The following is a 19109-nucleotide window of genomic DNA, read 5'->3' as shown; positions in this document are numbered from 1 at the left end:
GAAAGTTGATTTGGGCAGTTATGCAGTTGTTCGAAGTCCCGAAAACACTGGTAGCATCAGTGCAGGTAATGTATAAGGCACCAATGACGCAAGTAAAACCAGCGTATGGACTCTTGGGGGAGGGGAGACAAAATAGTTAGTTTACCTCACAAATACAAAATTATAGGGTTTGATTCTAACCTTTGAAAGGGAACTTGGTTATGCGTAAAATGACCACAAGTACAGCTGGCTTAGTACTTGCCTATGAACCTATAAGGAAGGGTTTTCTAGTGCGACCAAGTGTGCATCAGGGTTTAGTTCCGATCCCACTACTGTTCATATTCCTTGGTGAACTACATTAGCAGGTCAGCATGGACGGATCAATACAGCTACTGCACTACAAGGACAGCACATTATAGGGTACTCGAATGCAATACTGAAGACATATGGGATGATGCAGAGTGCAAGCAAGATAGCCATCATGGTAAACAGCAGAAATCAGAAGAAAACGAAAACTGAGACTGAAGGGGAAATAGCAGAACTGGTTAAAAGTTTCAAATATCAGTGAAGGGTGGCTGTGAAGGGAAGTGTGAATGAGGAGGTCAAAGCTAGAATCCAGAGGGACTGCAGCTAACTGGCACACAGTGTATGGGGTAGTGAGTGACAGAAGAATAATTAAAGAAGCTGAAAAGTAAGGTATACAAACAATGGTACAACCAATGCTTTTGTATGGCAGAGAAACGGGGGCATTGAAGGCAAAGCAGTTGAGTAACTTTGCGTTAGAGAATGCATACGTGGGACAGATGAAGAAATAAAGACATCATAACAGAAGACAAAGTAGTTTGAATTGCAGAGTAGATCAAGAACAGATAATAGTGATTTGGTCACGTGCAGGAAAGCAAAAGGCAACATGAAGCAGAAAATCTGGGGGAGATGGGTAGGGCAAGAGGAAATGAGGATGACCAATAAAGAGATAGTTGGATTACATGAAAGAAGACCTGTGGCAGTTAGACATGACTGGTGAAAAATCTATTAGAGTGGCACTGAATCAAGAGAGGTGGAGACAACCGATATGACATACAGACCCTTTGCAGAAAAATGGGAAAAGGGGTGTTTGATATGGATTATGAAATCAAAAAACGGACACTCCATCTGTATGTGAGACTATATACTGCAAGCAATACCTGGTGGAAAGTCAATGTGCTTCAAGTGACGGAGTTCCACATATAAAAGGAGCCGTCCTGCAGGTTTCTGGAGTTGGGGGGGAGAACCTGGGATCACACACATGTACTGTTTGGTGTAATGTGAGCAGTCTCCCAACCAAACCTCCAGTGGGAATGGCTTGCAATGTCCTATTTTCCAAAACAAATGTAACTCCTTGGTAAACTAGTGGCTGTATCACATCATGGATTAGGAGAATGCAAGTACAACAGGCATGCCACCCTATACAGTGGATATAAAAAGTATACACACCCCTGTTAAAATGCCAGGTTTTTGCTATATAAAAAAAATGAGACTGCAATAAATCATTTGAAAACTTTTCCAGCCATACCAAAACTGTGTTCCGTGGTATATCCAATGCTGTGAAAAATTTTTTGTACCCTTCTCCTAACTGATGCCTTTCAACAATGAGATCCCTTTGATGCTTTATAAGCTCTCTGTGAACCATGGATTTTGCTGCAGCGGGCAACTGAGTAAATGTCAGGAAAATCCTACTAGGACAGCTAAACTTCATTTGGGGTTAATCAGTCTCACTAACTGATGGCAGGTGTGTACCCAAGAAGACTGAATGCTGTAATTACATCAAAAGGTGCTTCAACAAAGTATTAGTTTAAGGGTTTGTACACTTATGCAACCAGCGTATTACACGTTGTTTTTTTTTATTTTTTCACCTAAAAGATGTTTTTCAATTGAAATGTACAGGTTATAGGCCACATTAAAGGTGGGAAAAGTTCTGAAATTATTTATTGTGGTCTCATTTTTTTATATCACAAAACTCTGGCATTTCAACAGGGGTGTGTACACTTTTTATATCCACTGTAGGTAGAACTACTGTTCTGGGAATACATGACAGTGAAGCTCTACATACTTAACAAACCTGACTCCCTGCCAGCGATACCAGGTCTGACATACAGGTGCAGCCAATGTGCCAGGGAACATCAACCTGACTCAGCAACTCCACTGAGTCCTCTGGTAAATCTCAGTACCTGTCCCTGGCACAGGGACACTCACATTCAATACAATACACCGACATCATACCTCTCAACCTCTTAGTGCAAGAAATTTGTCAAAGTCATAAACATAAATAATGGGGGGGGGGGGGGGGACAAAGGTCCAAAATATGAAGAATTTTTAAATATTGTTCTTACAAACTTACAAAGTTGATAGCACAGCAGGTTTTGTGCTAGCATGCATTTGCTGAAGAGTATGAATTCTGAAACTCAAATGTCTTATATTTCTTGACTTTAACGACTTGCCAGTGATTTGCCAGAAAACTGCAATTTTATGATACATGGACCAAAATATGAGGCAAAAATGTGGACATTCTGCAAAAATCTGTACAGATGTGAGGCATGACAGACATATTGAACCACAAATTATTTGTACACCCATGAAATCAGAATGTGCTGTCAGACAGCTACTCAGCATACAGAAAATACAAATACATGTTTATTGAAATTAATACATCCAGGTCCACTGACAACTACAGTAGAAAATGCATATTACTGAAGAAGAAACACCATGTTTTCACGATGGGGGCATAATTACATCAAAATGAAGTGGCAAAAAGGAAAAAAAAAGCTTGGCACATGAGCTTTAAAATAAAAGCAGAAAAACATGATGTGAACAGTGTTGCTTACCAGATTCTACAGAAAAGGAGAATACCATACCACTTTTCTGTGCATTCTCCCAAGAAGCAAATGGAATCTAATTGCAAAAGTAGCGAGTATGTTATTAGGACAGTAGGAGAGAAGCTAGAATCCGAGAAAGTTTTCTGAGCTGAGCTGACTGGAATCTGTTGTAAAAGTCTAGAGTTTGAGGTCAATGGACTGGATTCACCTTAGACATGTAGTTGCAAGATTATACACGTGTATTTAAGACAAGAATATAAGGAAATGAAAACAAAATACTGGACAATAAGTTCAGCTTAGGTCATATTTGGAACTGAATAATACCACACCTGAATCAGGAGGTTGACGGTTTCTGTCAATCTTCTTGATATCGTCCAAAGTAATCCCATCTTCACTGAACAGACCACCATGCATTACCTACACAACAAACACCATCATAATTATTAAAAAAAAAACTTCAAGGTGCTGACTTCCAACCTTCACAATACACTGCAACTTGTTAAAATTAAGCAATAATTTAGTTGACAAAATTGGAAATAAAAATATGCACAAGTAATTGACGTTTAGCATTTACATTTAAATTGCCCACAACTGTTCATGTTGAAATGCTACACAATAATTCAAGTGCTCAAGAGAACTTAATTAAATCATTTTATAATAATGGCTTGAATATACACATCTTAACTTCTTTCTACAAATCAGCCTACAACCTACCGCCAGGCTGAGTTGCAGTATTTCACACTTAAAGGAACAATCGTAGAGTCTAAAATTCTGACCGAAAGAAACTTGTCTTGACACCTCTCCACTTATTACCACCCACTTACCATGTAAACATCAACCCTACTCCTGTTTCAATTTATTTTACGCAGTCCTGTTTTCATTCCCTCCGGTGAACACAATTAACGAGTTCCTATTAGATGACTAAAGACGCATTCTTTCAAATGTGTCTTGGTCGAACTTGGAAAAGACGAAAAGGCAAAATGACGAAGCAGCATATAAGCGAATTCTTTCCCTGGGAAATAAATCACTTGGTCTCATCCGTTACTTTGCCATTTCATCACTGTAGTGCGATCTCGGAGTTGATATATTTAAGTAGGGGGGTGGAGGGCACAATCCCGCACTTTATATGTTATGTTTTAAGTGGGGTTTTTTTTTTTTTTTTTGTTAAACAGCGATTTTTTTCCCCCTTGGAAAAAAAATCGCTGTTCTAAGCGTTAGAGTTTGTAAGCTTTCGCTTACATGGGGTCGATAAATCATCATTCGCTTTTCTAAGCGTTCGATGATTTAACATAGACCCACTGACAATATTCAGTTCCTGTCAAAGCTTGCAGTCCCCAGTCACTGGAAACTACGGTTATTACATTTTTGTGTGCGTTTTTGTTGGAGGTGGTTAAAGACCACTGTGTTTACTTTTTATGAACTCATCAAAAAGGTTATCTTAATGGTGCAGATATTTACTTCCTTTATTCCTTCTGCATAGCATAAGTGTGAGCAGTATAGTCAACAGAGTACAGTTTTGTGAAGTCATACTAAATCTTAGTCTATTGACGTATTCATAGCCGGTCTTAGGCATAGGCCAACGAGGCGGTCGTCTAGGGCGCCACTCTACAAGGGGTGCTTTTTCAGTATTTATTTAATGTAGGTAGACCAGGAATGGAGGCATTGGGTGGTGTGGTGGGAGGCGCTGTAGAGCCCTTTTGCCTAGGGCACAAGTTGACCTAAGACTGCTCCTGGACGTATTCCCCTTACTCCATAGTAAAGAAATCTCAGAATTAGTATGTACAACTATCACAGGTTGCAGTAGCAAGTAAAGTCATACAATTCCTGAAAGGCTACTTTTCTCAGAGTACAAAAGCACATGTAAAACTAATAAATGACTCAGCGAGAGCTGTTGTGAGTACAACTGTAATATGAGATGGAATCTAAGATCATTAAAACTTCCTGTAAGCACCTCTCCCCCAATCCCAAAGCTAGGACATGCTCAGAAAGCCACAATGAAAACGTAAACAAAGACTAGAATCAAAATATAAAAATATCTAAGACTGTCACTTTAAGAGACACAGGAGTTCTAGTCATTGGAATAAATGGATTTTTGAAAGCAGTTGCATTAAAGCACAAGTTATGACGGCTTGGAAATAAAACTATTTTTTTTCAGATAAGTGCTTGAGGGTACAAACAGGGCTTTGTTTTTAGTGAAAAAGAAATATGGAATAAGTAACAGCTGACTGATTTTACTTGCTATGCCACCTAATAAAAAGTTACATGCATCAGCATCTTTCTGGGTTGGGTTAAGTATTTAACAAGTCTAAAGGAAAGAGGGTGGGTCCATAAATATACAACATCCTATTTAACTGTGTAATATAATGTTGTCATATACTGACAAGATTATGACTGCTAAAGGCAGTAGTAAATGTAGTCCGTTTTTGCAAGAAATGCAGCTGTACAAGAAATATACACTTGTGCATGTGCTGTTTCCAGTAAAACAAGCTAAAATTGCTATAAAAACATGTAGATATATAGCAATTTTGGACGCCTCTGTTAAAGTCATCTTAGTGCAATTGCCATGTCACACTTACTGAAATGACAGATGCCTCCTATATGTACATTAGTAGAGTATTACACTGTCACTCATCCTTACAAATTTAGCTGCCATTCCATATCCTCTCAATATTACCATTTTCCCATGAGATGTAAAATCAAAAGCCTTCTCTACATCACTTATTGCCACCCTACCATTACTTCCATTTTCTTTAATACTAATCACTTCCTTTAAAATAATACATTTTAGTACTCATCTTCTATTTCTTACAGTCTTTCCTGAATCACTTTCAATATCAATGTTCCCAAAAGCTATGACATAATTAAAGGCATGTAATTTCAAATTCTCAACTTTAATACCTTTTATAAAAAATTCCATAACACCTTTACACATTTTTCCTTAACATTCTCTGCCCATTCATTCATAACTTTAAGATAACCACCTTTTTATGATCATTTGTTTCTTTATAAAAAAAATGACATCCTTATATCTTATTCCATCTGGCCCATTCTTTTAATACTTTGCAAAACATTGTTAAATTCAGAAAACACTCTTCTATACTTACTCCCCTCACTACCTATATTCTCTAAACTCCCATAAATACCCTTGGCTTAGTGGGGTACCATCTTTAGGAATCCGGATTAGCCTGGCTGCTGTCTGCTCCCTCTCTTGGAATCTAACCCCTGTGGTATGAAGGTATTGTATTTTGTATGCTACTCATAATACCAAAGGTTTCTGTGATGAATTTATTGATAGGTCTTGTATATTTAATTTATGCAGACCACTGCAGACGTTTTACTCTATGCTGTGATTGTGCTATATTACTGTTGAGGTGACTTGTTTCTTGCCTTTTGTTAAGCATTTGTAGACTGCCTGACTTCAAAAAGGCTTATACTTAGCAAAAAGGATTCTTTTTTTGTGTATGAACCTTTCTACTCAAGTAGACAACTGTAAAATCTAATCTGTGGTTTGCTTAATATACAACTGTTATGGCGATTGGGTTTCCTGTCTTCTGTAAAGCCATTCCTAGACTTTTTATTCTTTAAATGTTTGATTCTTAGTGTGTTTAAGCCGATAACGGTGTTTTATGCATACTAACACCCCTGCTATATACACATTTTAGCGTAGCTGCATAGTATCGCTTGTTCCCAAGATTGGATACGGTTTAGTCCACTACACCACCCAAGAGGTGTTTCACTAAGGTGAATTAGAGCTTGTTTAATTGTCCAGCTAAACTCACTTGCATAGTTAGTTGATGCTAGCACATTGCATTTTCCTCTGGTTTGTAAGCCAATATCTTTAGTTTTTGCATGCTAGTACCCTTGCTATAGTGTTTTAAACAGACCTTTATAATACGTGCTGTTCCCAAGCCTGGACACGGCCCTTTGTACTACACCATCCTCGTGGTGTTTTAGTATGGCTATTTTTGAGCTAGTTTAACTGTCTAGCTGTACTTGCCTGTATAGTTGGCAGTTGTAGCTGCTAAAGACTGCCGCTGGTGTTGTAACAAGCTGAAAATGGCAAGTGGAATTAATCTTCCCACTCAGGTGGATCCTTCTCCAAGCGTGCCTGAATACCTTGTACACCTGAAGCTGGTAAACGGCTTTTTGCGCAGTGCCTCCTAAGCACTTACTCTGAAGCCTAATTTCCTCAACACACATTCTTCTCGTGCTGCGAAGGTGTTATCTTATAGTCATATTAAGCCTGTAATCGGCTTTCCATAACACGCCATCCTTGTGGAGCCTTCTCTAGGGGTTTGGATTACTCTTGTGTAGCCCTGAAGGAATAATATTGTCTCTGCCTATAGACTAGTAGCAAGCCGATATTGACATATCTTGCTTGCATATTAAATGGGGCAAACCCTCTCTCTCTCTCTATATATATATATATATATATATATATATATATATATATATATATATATAAACATTTGGTGGCTTTCTCTGAAGTCTGTATTGGCTTTTTGAACGGCGCAACCTAAGTGCATACCCTGAAGCCTATATCCTCTCCTTAGTCACACTATCGGTAGTGTTTTTACTTTCAATCACCACTAGACTGTTTCTGAAAGTACGACATCCACATCAAGACTTTTAGGGGTTTGGGCTTAATTGTATACTTTGCTGTTTCGCCAAGTGCCTCCCTATAGTAGTGTCCTTATGCTGCTAATTAGTTATTTACCCCATAGTAGCTGACTTACTGATAAAAGCAGTGTGTAAGGCTGACAGCAACTGTTATACCGCACAGAAGCGAAAATACTTAAGAGCTCCATTGGGTAGCAGTCATTTAATTTGCACTAGCTGTGCTAGGAACTGTGTCATCCTTTCTCTGTGTGCTACACTACTACAAAGTATCCCATCTTGTAAAGAGTAGTCTTACTGGCCCTCGCACACCGTCCTGTCTCAGCACAGTCCTTTTTAGCGTTTGTTTTACGATGGTTTAATCTAATGCAGCTGTTAAAAAGGTAGGAATAACATATACTACAATCCTTTCATTTCTGCTAATACCTAGGGGCATATAAATATTGCTTAACTGTGTTTTTACAATTGTGGCTATCAAGAGTTAGGAAATGTGCAACTGCTATTTTTAATACTCTGACGCTGTGAAAGACTATTATTATTTAAAATACAAGGATTATTGTACTGTTTGTTATCTATACATATGTCTCTGTGAATGCTTAGTATAACATTTCTAATCTTAATGTACTTTGTGCTAACTCCCGTTTCTCATAACTATCTTGTTTCTCTTGCCTCCTTAAGTTACCCTGCTCTACTTGTGCTTCCAGCATTAGTCTAAGAATCTAAAGGACCCTCTCCATTTATCAGTGGCACACCTCACAGCCTATCTGCCCTACAATCCCTCTACCAAGGATACAAGTAAAGTGTGTGTGCTGAATAATTTCTGCCTAATTGTCATTCTACTAGTGTACCACTGCGACAGGTGGTACAGTAAGTCTTGAGCTAAGGCAGCCAGCAGCCCCCCCCTCTTGTATACATTAATCTCTCTCCCCCATCCTCTAAAGATACCTCCTTTTGTCTAGCATCCACCTTTCCCTTGTACTCCAACTGACTCCCTCTCAAATCAGCCTGCAGTATCAGACCTGTCCACTAGGTGACACCCTTTACCCAGCCACATCCCCTTCTTATCCTCTGTATTACATAGCTACTTACCTTATTTCTCCTGTTGTACCTGCATTGCTATAAAGTTCCCTCACCTTACCCTTTAATACTTCTATCTACTACTACTACCTTTCCTAGGCTCACTTCTCACTAGTCTTTACCACATCTGACTTTTCCAACTTACCTAACATATCAATCCTGCTGATTGTTTCTTCTAAAACTGATCCAGTATCTGTCTCTACCCGCTCCGTTTGCCCTACAGGGTCACTCCGCTCCTCTCCCTACCTCCAATTCCCACCCACTCCCAGGGTCCTACTCTTATACTTACTAGCCACATCTCTTCCTTTTCCCATAACTCTCTACACATTTCCCATTGGCCATCTTCTCTCATCTCCCATCTCTTACCACTCCCCTCCAATCTCAACACACCCTCCTACCTTCACACACACTCACCCTACATACTTCCATATTCACAAACATAAATCCAGTAGCTAATCCTTCCCAACGTCTAAGCCAACCACACCATTTCATGTCCTATAGTACTTCACTCTTACCACTTTTAACCTTTGTCTACTTAGTATGTTGACGATATATGTGGGTTCAGTGTATTTTTTGTCATTATAAACTACCTCTGAGCATATCTGAGGGTTTCCGCCCAGGTTAACATAACTGAAGAAGGCCTTGTGGTTATCTTTAGTGTCCTTAGCGATTTTCCTCTCAAAGTTGGCCTTGGATGATTTTATGAGCGATCATAGTTTTTTGCTAGTGCTGGTCAGAGATGCTTCCCTTTATGGGATTTTGCTCTGACTTGCACTAGCTTCCTTCTCTTGTTGTAAAGTTTGTTTATGGCTGGGGTCCACCAGACAGGATGCCTGCCTTTGGTGGAGAGGGTCTTGGTTTTATATGGGATTGCATGATCCATGCATTCTTGGAGGTGTCCGTAGAAAGCATTTGTGAAGGATTCCGCAGTGTGGGATGTGGTTTCCACTGGTCCAGGGGGCTTGAAGGATACCATCTCGGTCTTAAGGAGTGTAAAGTCGGCTTTTGAGAAGTTTCTCACTGTGGTCTTTTGTGCTGGGGGTGGAGGTGGGATATGGATTTCCAGGGAGATTAGTTTGTGGTCTGATCTCACTAGTGAGGGGTATACTTCCGGTGTGGAGCATTTTGTTCCCATGTTTGTGATGATCAGGTCCAGTATATTATCTCCCCTTGTGGGAGAGGTGACTAGCTGTTCCATCGCATTTGAGTGAATGAATTCCAGGAACCTTTCGGCTAGAGTGTTAGGGCTTGAATAATGCACCCAGTCTATGTTTGGGTAGTTGAAGTCTCCCAATATGATGGTATTTGGTGAGACATTTATATCCTCCAGTGTCTTCAGGAAGGCTGAATGGGGTTCCTGAGATTGAGAGGGTGGTCTGTAGCATGCTACAAGTTGTATAGCAGTTTTGCCTATGGTTAGTTGCACATGGATGGTCTCCGTTGCTTCGTGCATTGCCACTAACCTGGAGGTGTGAGTGTCTTTGATGAATATGGACACTCCCCCTCCTTTTGTGGTTCGGCCCAAGTTTTGGGGCAGAAATGCATGATACGAGATGTAACCTGGTAGAGCTGGGGTGCTCTCGGGAGCCTTGAACCAGGTCTCAGTTACTGCACATACATCAAATGTTCTCCATACTGAGGAGGGCCTCGAGAGCCTGCATCTTGAGATTTAGACTTCTGGCGTTGAGCAGCATTACCCTTAGTTTTTTTCCATTTTTGTTTACTAAGGAGGTGGGTTTATCCTTTGAGCCTTGCCTAAAAAAGGCACTATGGGGGTGGCAACAGCCTTAGCCAATATCCAGAAGTCCAGGGGTGACAGGTGCAAGCCATCTCTTGCGAAGCAGCGTGGCCTGTCCAGCATGTCATCCCAAGCAGACAGACATTGGATCCCCCTAGAATGACACCAGTAATTGAGCCAATTATTAAAGCTATAGATTGGTACTAAGCTAACTGCCCTTGCGACGCATTTTAAGCCTAGCCAATTATCCTTTGTGAAACTCAGACCCTGCACCTTGTGTTTGTAAGGCAAACACCTTAACCATTAGGCCACCCATGTACCAAACCTAGCCATCTATCTTTTCAAACTTAGCTTTCCCTATCCATTACTTCTCACCTACTGTTATATCTTCCTACTAGTATTTATTGACCATATCTCTCTATATTACATTATATTACATTATGTCTATGCGCTGTGGATACTTATTTTTAAGTAAATCCTTTATCAATATCACTATAAAATTAACTTCCTTTTTTACTATTGCCTCTACCTGTATAATGTTTTGTACCTGTGAAATGCATTGTTATGATTCTTGCCCTCATTGAATATCCTGTGCCAACCTGTATGCTATACTGCATATGTTACTGTTGTATAAAATTTTTATACTATTTGCTATTTGTTGTTGTATTTGTGATTGTTTACGTCTTGGAGCTTATCTCCCCGGGCCTCTACTGAAAATGGACATATATCCAGTTAGACTAGTCTGGTCAACAAATGTAAAATATATAAAAAAAAATAATAAATAAATTATATACATATATACATATATATATATATATATATATATATATACACACACACACACACACACACACATATAGGTTTACCATTAAAATGTCGAACGGCACTACGTCGACTGTACTATAGTCGAACATGGAAGTTCGAAAATAGTAATGTCGACATCAAAAAAACAATCTAGGAATGGTTTTAACATGGGTCGAGGTAGGTGTTCAGTATTATTCAGAACTACAAACATCTCCACTACCTCGACCCATGTTAAAACACAGTCCTAGATTGTTTTTTGTCATCGACATTATTATTTTCGAAGTTCCGTGTTCGACTATAGTACAGTCGATGTAGTGCCGTTCGACATTTCAATAGTAAACCCACACACACACACACACATATATATATATATATATATATATATATACACATATATATATATATATATATATATATATATGGGTCCCTATGACTTCGTCGACAATTCATTTCACTGACATTCATTTTGTCGACAGTTCAAGATGTGCCCCTTCCCCAATGTTAGGTGGGGGCTAGCCCCACACCCCATTAATGGGGGGGCTGCCTAACTATATATATCAACTCCAGGGTTGCACAACATTTTCTGTCGACCAAATGAACTGTCGATTTAAATGAATGTCAGTGAAAATGAATTGCAATCTTTAAAATATATATATATATATATATATATATATATATATATATATATATATATACACATACATACACACACATATATATACACATACATACACACATATATATACACATACATACACACACATATATATACACATACATACACACACACACACACATATATATATATATATATATATATACATACATAGATACATACATATATATATATACATAGATATAGATCTTATATTAGCTATAGATATAATATAATATTATATATATTATACTACATTATTCAAAGAGATGCTTGTAATACCAGAGGTTTTTCTGGATATACAGTTTAGGGCTTCTGTGGCAAGTATTTTGCAAGCAGGACTGATGTGGAGTGAGAGGTCAAAGGAGTGTTGTGCTTTTGATTTTATTGCCTAGACTGAACAGCCAAAAGCATGTGGTAGAGTGTGTGAATGATAAGTATGGTGTTGTCTAGGTTTTGCTTCGGGCACCACGCGGCAAGAAAGACTGAAGAAAATGGCGTCGGCTGCATCTTTTATACCCCTGGTGCACTGAAGCAGGGAAGAGGCGACAGCAACAGACGCCGGACCAAGACTTTGGAATTCAGGCCAACTGCGGGTAGTCTGTCAGCAGGATAACCCAAGTGTAATGACTGCAACAGTGAAACATGATTAACATTGACAAAACAGTTTTTACACATAACTGCAGCCTGTACAATCCACCAAGCTGCAGGTTGGCTTACTCTCTAGAAAATTTCATCTCTGTAAAATCTTAGAATGTATAAATGTAACTACTTTTTCTGCATAAATGTAAATAGAAATGTAACTACTCTGTTTAACTAGAACTTGGTATAATACAAGGTAAACAAATGGAGCTTTTCTCCCCATGTCTCCAGTGAAAATGGGTATTACCCAGTCTGACTTTCCTGGTAAACAAAGACAAACAAATGAAAGAAAACTATAAAATGCATGTTAGGTGTGTATAATATGGACTATGTAAAAGGTGAGAGAGGAGAGATTCTGTGAGATTCATGGCAGTTATATAAGGGAAGTGCAATCTCAGAGCTGGTTATGCAAGTTTTTAGGAGGGAGTATCTCACCCTGCACAAACAAAAACAGACGCATCAGATTATGCCTGGGGGCCCACATGGCAGGAAGATGCATTCAGGGCATATGGGCACCAAATCAAATGCATCTACATATCAACCAGAAAGAGATGCTAGCTGTTCAAAATGCCCTAACAGGTCTGAGGAAGTTTTCATATTTAGAAAACTAAAAGCGCTTAATTTTATTACTTGTTTTATTTGTACCATTTGTACCAGCATTTGGATCCGCTTCATTTATATTTTATTAAATGATTTAGAACAGCAGATAAGTAGAGAGCCGATATTTCAACTGAAGCGGGAAAGAGAGGGTACTGTTTGGACTACTTTCTGCAGCTATTTTTTTTCGTTTGTGCAGTTTGAAATTTTCTTTCTGGTGTGTCTTGGAGTATCTCACCCTCAAAGGGGGATATGGGGGGTTTGCACTCCAAGTTATAAGTATAAGCAGCATGTTTGCACATTTTTTGTAGTGGTGTATAGTTGGTGTTTCTGCAGATTGTGTGTGTGTGTGTGTGTGTGAGTGAGTGATTAAGCGAGCGAGTATTTTCAAAAACTGTCTTGATGAACTGACTGGGTTCATTCGGGGGAGGGGGTGCTTGTGTTTTGTTAATTAATCTGTCACTGACTTGTGTGCCACAGGCTTTACTAGACACAATCAAAAATGTGCTCAGTTATTCTTCAGTAAAATGTATTAAAGCTTTGAAAATGAAAACAATTAAAAAAAATCCCACACACATAGCAGTACTACTTTTCTTTAAGTTTATTTCCTGTGAAAGGCTGAGTTGTCATAAATGGACTAACACTTATGACAGAGCTGAGTGATGGTTCAAACAGGATGCTTGGATATGAAAATATGAATCCCAAAGGAAACGGGAACATATACAATGCTTTGTTAACCACAGAGAGAAGCCTTCCACTGGAGATGGTATTGACTGAATAACTGGCAATGATGAATTGTTCCAGGGCTCACATCTTTGCATTTTCAAAGTAATGTCATTACAAGTTTAAAAGGCTCTGTTGAAAATTCAGTCAGTCTTTGCTTGTCTAATGGAGGTTATGATGGAATTTATGAAAGGGAAAAGAGATATGCTGACCACATGCACTGAGATAATATCTACAGATTCTGCCTGTAAGTCTTGTTCAACTATTAAACTATTACAAAAAGTAAGTTGCAGACTACAGTAAATCTTCAGCTAATGGTCAAATTTGGACCAGACAGCTGTTAAGAGTTTTTCTAAATGCCATCTCTCTCTGTTTAAACATTTTATTTTGTACCTCTCTGTGCAACAGTACAGATGCTTGTATATTTATTTTCAAAAGTATATAGTTTTATTTAATTCTAGTAAAGAACAGAAGTAATCACTTTCAGCAGCTTATAGTTGGTTGAGGATGTATAAAAAGTTGATTACTAAAACTGATAAGTTATTATTAATCATTGGCAACAGCCTTTCAGAAAGTGACCATACTTTGCTTCAGTTATTACCTAATGTGATATAGTCAAGTTCACTGTAATAATGTTTATTACTTGAAACCTTTCAAGTGCTACATTGGCCTGGCTGGTGGCAGCATAGTGATTGTGCGTGTGTGATGGTACGGAAAGAGAAAGCAGACAATTTCCAGTTACTGTTACTGACATTCAGCTGTAAGAAATTTAGAAAAGCAAATCACTGCAGCTTTTATCTACAGCAGCAGTGTGGATAACATTTCTGTATGACTGGTGATGGTCATAGCAAATGTTCATCTGCTATATGCTCAACAGTAACTCTTTGCACATCAATCAATAGCTCTGGTGTGTTGAGCGATGCGACAACCTCTCACTGTAATAACAGCTTAGAAACACTGAATAATTATTTCAATTCAAAAATCAAACCCAGCCTGCACTAGATTTTAGTTTCAGTGGTGATGAAAACTAAGAAACCTGGTTTGTCAGAGATTATTTTTTATTAAGAAGGCTATTATGTTGTACGTTTGTCACAGAAATGGTTATAACTTATGAAAGTGTGGAAAGAGACTGTTATTCTTGTAAAAGACTCAACCAATCAATTGCTATGTACATTTCACTGCCTGCTAAAATTTTAAAGACCACAACTATGACCATTGAAACTGTTAACATGATTGATTTATACCAAGCTTGAGACGGCAGTACCTAGAAATATTGACTATACTCTGAGGTATAGCAATCTGAGTTAGTACATACAAGGAAAACAACTGTAAAGTGTGCAACCTTCCATGCTGTGAAGGATGCTAACCCCACTGCATAAAAAATACTTTAAAAATGTTAACACCAACTTAAGCAGCATTTATACTTCAGCGTTGGACTCAAATGATCAAGTTTTCCAGTTCTGAGAGGGAACTGTAACAACCACCATGTGTATTAACAGATGGACTAAAATCCTTTAGAAGTGCATTCTGGGAGCTATATAAGCTGAGGTCAGCAAAGGTGGGCATTTGGCCTAACACCACTGTAAAGTTATTTTAAATTTCTAGTTTTATTCACAACTGTGGTTTCAGTTTAATAATTTAACAAGGCCATCTAATATTGCAATTTTTTTTTGTGAAGTGTTATATTAGACTCTTGAAGTTGTGCTCTCCCAACATAGGAAAAAACCTCTCTAAGTATTCTAGAGAGAAAAAAACTTGCAACCCCAAAAGACACACATCTACTGAAAGTGGCCAAACATCTTATCAAGCCTCTTCCAAGGAGTAAACCCTCAATAAGCCACAGTCAGAGAGGAGTACAGCATAACTGTACAGCTGATAAGCACAAACATAGTATAATCTTTAGTATGCAAACAATGCAGAATTATGTACTCATGTGCATCAGATTTGAGAGATCAACAGCTGGAACACAGACCAACCCATCCTCTATTAAAGCTAGTGAAAATTCAAAGTTTCTAATATAATTCTGTGTGGTGCCTTTACAGCCTGCAACACTGCACCTTCTAAGAGGGTACAATGACCTTCCAAAATCTCGCAGCCAGTAATAAACTGCTACATACCTCTTCTGTCATAACAGTGCAAATCACTACAAACCATTTTAGATCAAAACAGTAAGCAGATATGCAAGATTTTAGACTACGAGCACAATGAAAGTATTTAAGCACTGTTGCTTCACGGTATCGGGTTGGTCTTCATTTCAGTTCTCGGATAGGATGTCTTCTGTCTACAGTGCATGCGTTTTTGCTGAATTCTCAATTTTCTTCCCACATACCAAAGATATGGTACAGATGAACTTGTGCTCCTTCAGGTTTCCCCACAGGTATGCATTGTATGAGAGTCCCACAATGTGCCTGCACTCCATTCAGGACTAGTTCCTTGCCTTGGCCCCAAACACTGAGCCCACACCCCACCTCCGAGACCCTGAATTAGTTTAAGTGCAGCCTGCTGACAAGTTCTGCCTATAGCATCACAACCTTATCACAAATGAAAATAAGGACATTTAAAATCCATTTTCAATACCTGACCTATCAGATTCAGCATCTCAGAGAAACCACCTTTCCTGGCAAGCAATGGCTGGAAGTTTTGAAAAAGTTATAATCCCATGTGACAAAATACAAGAGATAAGTTCAAGTAGGCAACTAGCAGCTGGGTAAGGCATACTACACCGCAGGTGATGTGATGATAATGCATCATCTTAACAAAATTCTGACAATTCACAAGTACATGACATGCCTCACTAGAAATATTGTAAACATAGTTGCTAAACAAAATTTCTCATTGTGGACAGAAACAAGCTAATATGGAGAAAAAAAAAAGGTAACTGCATCCACTTCCTTTCCACAGGAATTTGATTTTAGATTATAAACACAAGCATAAATATATCCTTTATACAGTATTCAGGTCATGCCCTGTGCAATGAAACAGGCCTGAGAAAGAGCAGTAATGCATCCTTTCAACTGGATCCCGACCATACTGTTTGATGAGAAGTAAGCCTGTGATATGAGCTCCATGTTTTAGAAAAGGTAACTTTATAAGGTACATAGTTAACTGCTCTCTAAATGATACTGCAAACAGCAAATAGATGAGGATGGTGGTATACAAAGCACTGACAGTGACTTGATCAGGAATTAATCCTTCCAACAGACTCAAAGGCTAAAGACGAGGCATTTTCTTCATCATTACATGGTCAGTATTACAATAACTAGACAATTTTACTATTGATGAGAACTGTAAGAGGCTTCATTTTGTCTGTGTGTGTGTGTGTGTGTGTGTGTGTGTGTGTGTGTGTGTGTGTGTGTGTATATATATATATATATATATATATATATATATATATATATATATATATATATATACACAGCACACAGAATAAAGCTAACAATTGGGGCATGCTGACTTTATCCAGCTTCATTTTGGCTATGGCAACTTAAGTGGCCTGGTATACTCACACCATGGACCTCCCCCTAGCCTCTGGAACACAGACATGATACAATACCTTTTTCTGGACCAATGCAGGTTTTGCAGATACTAAAGGTTTTGGGCTGGCAGGATCCCTTCATCAGGGGTTAAAGTTACCGATGCTTGGATACAGTGTTTAAATATCCACTTGTACCAAGAAATGGAAAATAACTTCATTAGTCAATTGAAAAATATTACTGTGGAAAAAATTGGGCAGCTTAGAGACTTAGTAAAACAAGAACACTGAGTGTATGCAACAATGTGCAAGTGTATGAGCCCGAAACTTTAGAAGACCACTTCATGACTTGCCATAAAACTAAAAGTTCTTACTCCATGTTGATTATAGTTCATTCAGTACTATAAGAGCATAAAAGACTGCCTCTATCACAATGAAAAAATAAATCTTAATATATGAGAGATGTATGGATATTAGTTAAATCCAGAGAGGAAAAAGAAGTTTGCAATTCATTAATCTGTCTAAGATAGTGATCTTAATGAGACAGATGTTTTAGTTAAAAATGTGAATTTGCAGGAATGTCTAATTCATAACGAAATAGTGTTTTAATAAGAAGGTAGGTAGAGCCTACCAAGAGAATAAGATATTAGGTTACAACGCATGCATGTTCTATGCAGTTAGTACACTTTCAGATAGCTAAACCACAGACTGAAGAGAGAGCAATAGAAATGTGTTGATGTAGTGTCTAAGGTTCTGACAGATACTCGTTAAGATTTTACACTGTTAAAACTGCCTGAATGTTGAGGCCTTTCTGACCAAAACAGCATTTCTTATTTTTTTTTTCTATCAGTTTCAAACATATTAGCAAATGAAATCTCATGAAGTTTTAGAAGAGAGTCAATTTTGTTTAATAGTAAAATGGAAATGTGCCAGTGAAAATACTGGTAGACACTACTGTTCACACCACTGGTGTTAAGGGAGCTACTGAAATCAGAAGAATATAAATCCATACGGGCTGGCAACTAGACACCGCAAAACTCCACTGCCAATCATTAGCGGACAGATGATCCGTTGTGGCGACCCCTAACCGGGAAAAAGCTGAAAGAAGAAGATAAAGACATATCGACAAGGCCTTCTCTACTGGAAAGAATATACACTAGGTTTTTCACTAGACCTCAAGCTATTAGTTAAACCACCATATGAATTTGAGAGAGTTCGGGCAAATTTTTAACCCAGGGAACTATTAATATGTAAAGTTAATCATCCTACGTATTGTAAAAGAAATATAGTTAAAGGCCAGTATATTAGGTCATGTAGGATGACTTCAAACGATGATGACTTTATTAAAGAAATAAATGTTCTTAGGAAAATGTTTAGGAAAAGAAGTTACCCTGACTGGCTAATTGAAAAGACTGAGATAGAGGTAATGGAGGGTAGAAAGGGTAAATTCAAACCTATACTAGGAATAGATGTTATTGAAAATGAAGTAAACACAAGAAATTTGAATGAGAACTTCAGTAATGCGTTGGTATTAGAATACAATGCCAGTTCAGAGATAGTGAGAATGGAAGGTGGAAAATGAATGGAATCGATTTATTGCCTTCACTGACTTAGACAACATCTCGAAAAGTAACAAAAGTATTTTTTAAAAATTTCAAAAATCTAAAAAAAATATCGGAAAGTAACACTGATACCCAATATTCTAACAGTAGAATAAAGAAAGGAACATTTAAATGTGGTCATTGTTTGCAATGTACCTATGTGATAAAAAAGTTGTTTTTATAGAAAGTAGAAATATAAAGTTGGAAAGTAGAGACTACAACAACTGTGATTCTAAAGGCTTGGTATACCTGGCATTGTGCAAGGTATGCCAGGGTTTTTATGTTGGAAAAACTGAAAGGAAACTAAAAAGGAGAATATATGAGCATATATATGATATACAGATAAAAAAGG

At 38.1% G+C, this 19109-nt stretch overlaps 1 protein-coding gene across 1 annotated transcript in view; it reads right to left on the bottom strand.

Moving 5' to 3' along the window:
* The window catches only part of LOC122799510 (serine/threonine-protein phosphatase 5-like), a 995806-nt gene that overhangs the window by 554321 nt on the left and 422376 nt on the right, over nucleotides 1–19109 (bottom strand). The window contains exon 7 of the mRNA XM_044069034.1: nucleotides 3161–3248. Within this exon, the coding sequence (XP_043924969.1) occupies nucleotides 3161–3248 (88 nt within the window). The remainder of the gene's footprint in view (nucleotides 1–3160; nucleotides 3249–19109) is intronic.

This window comes from Protopterus annectens, chromosome 1.part0 (genome assembly GCF_019279795.1).
Source record: "Protopterus annectens isolate FY-2018-M chromosome 1.part0, PAN1.0, whole genome shotgun sequence".
NCBI classification, from domain to species: Eukaryota; Metazoa; Chordata; order Ceratodontiformes; family Protopteridae; genus Protopterus; species Protopterus annectens.
Note: the sequence above shows the minus strand (reverse complement) of the source record. Positions and strands in the feature narration are given on the sequence as shown.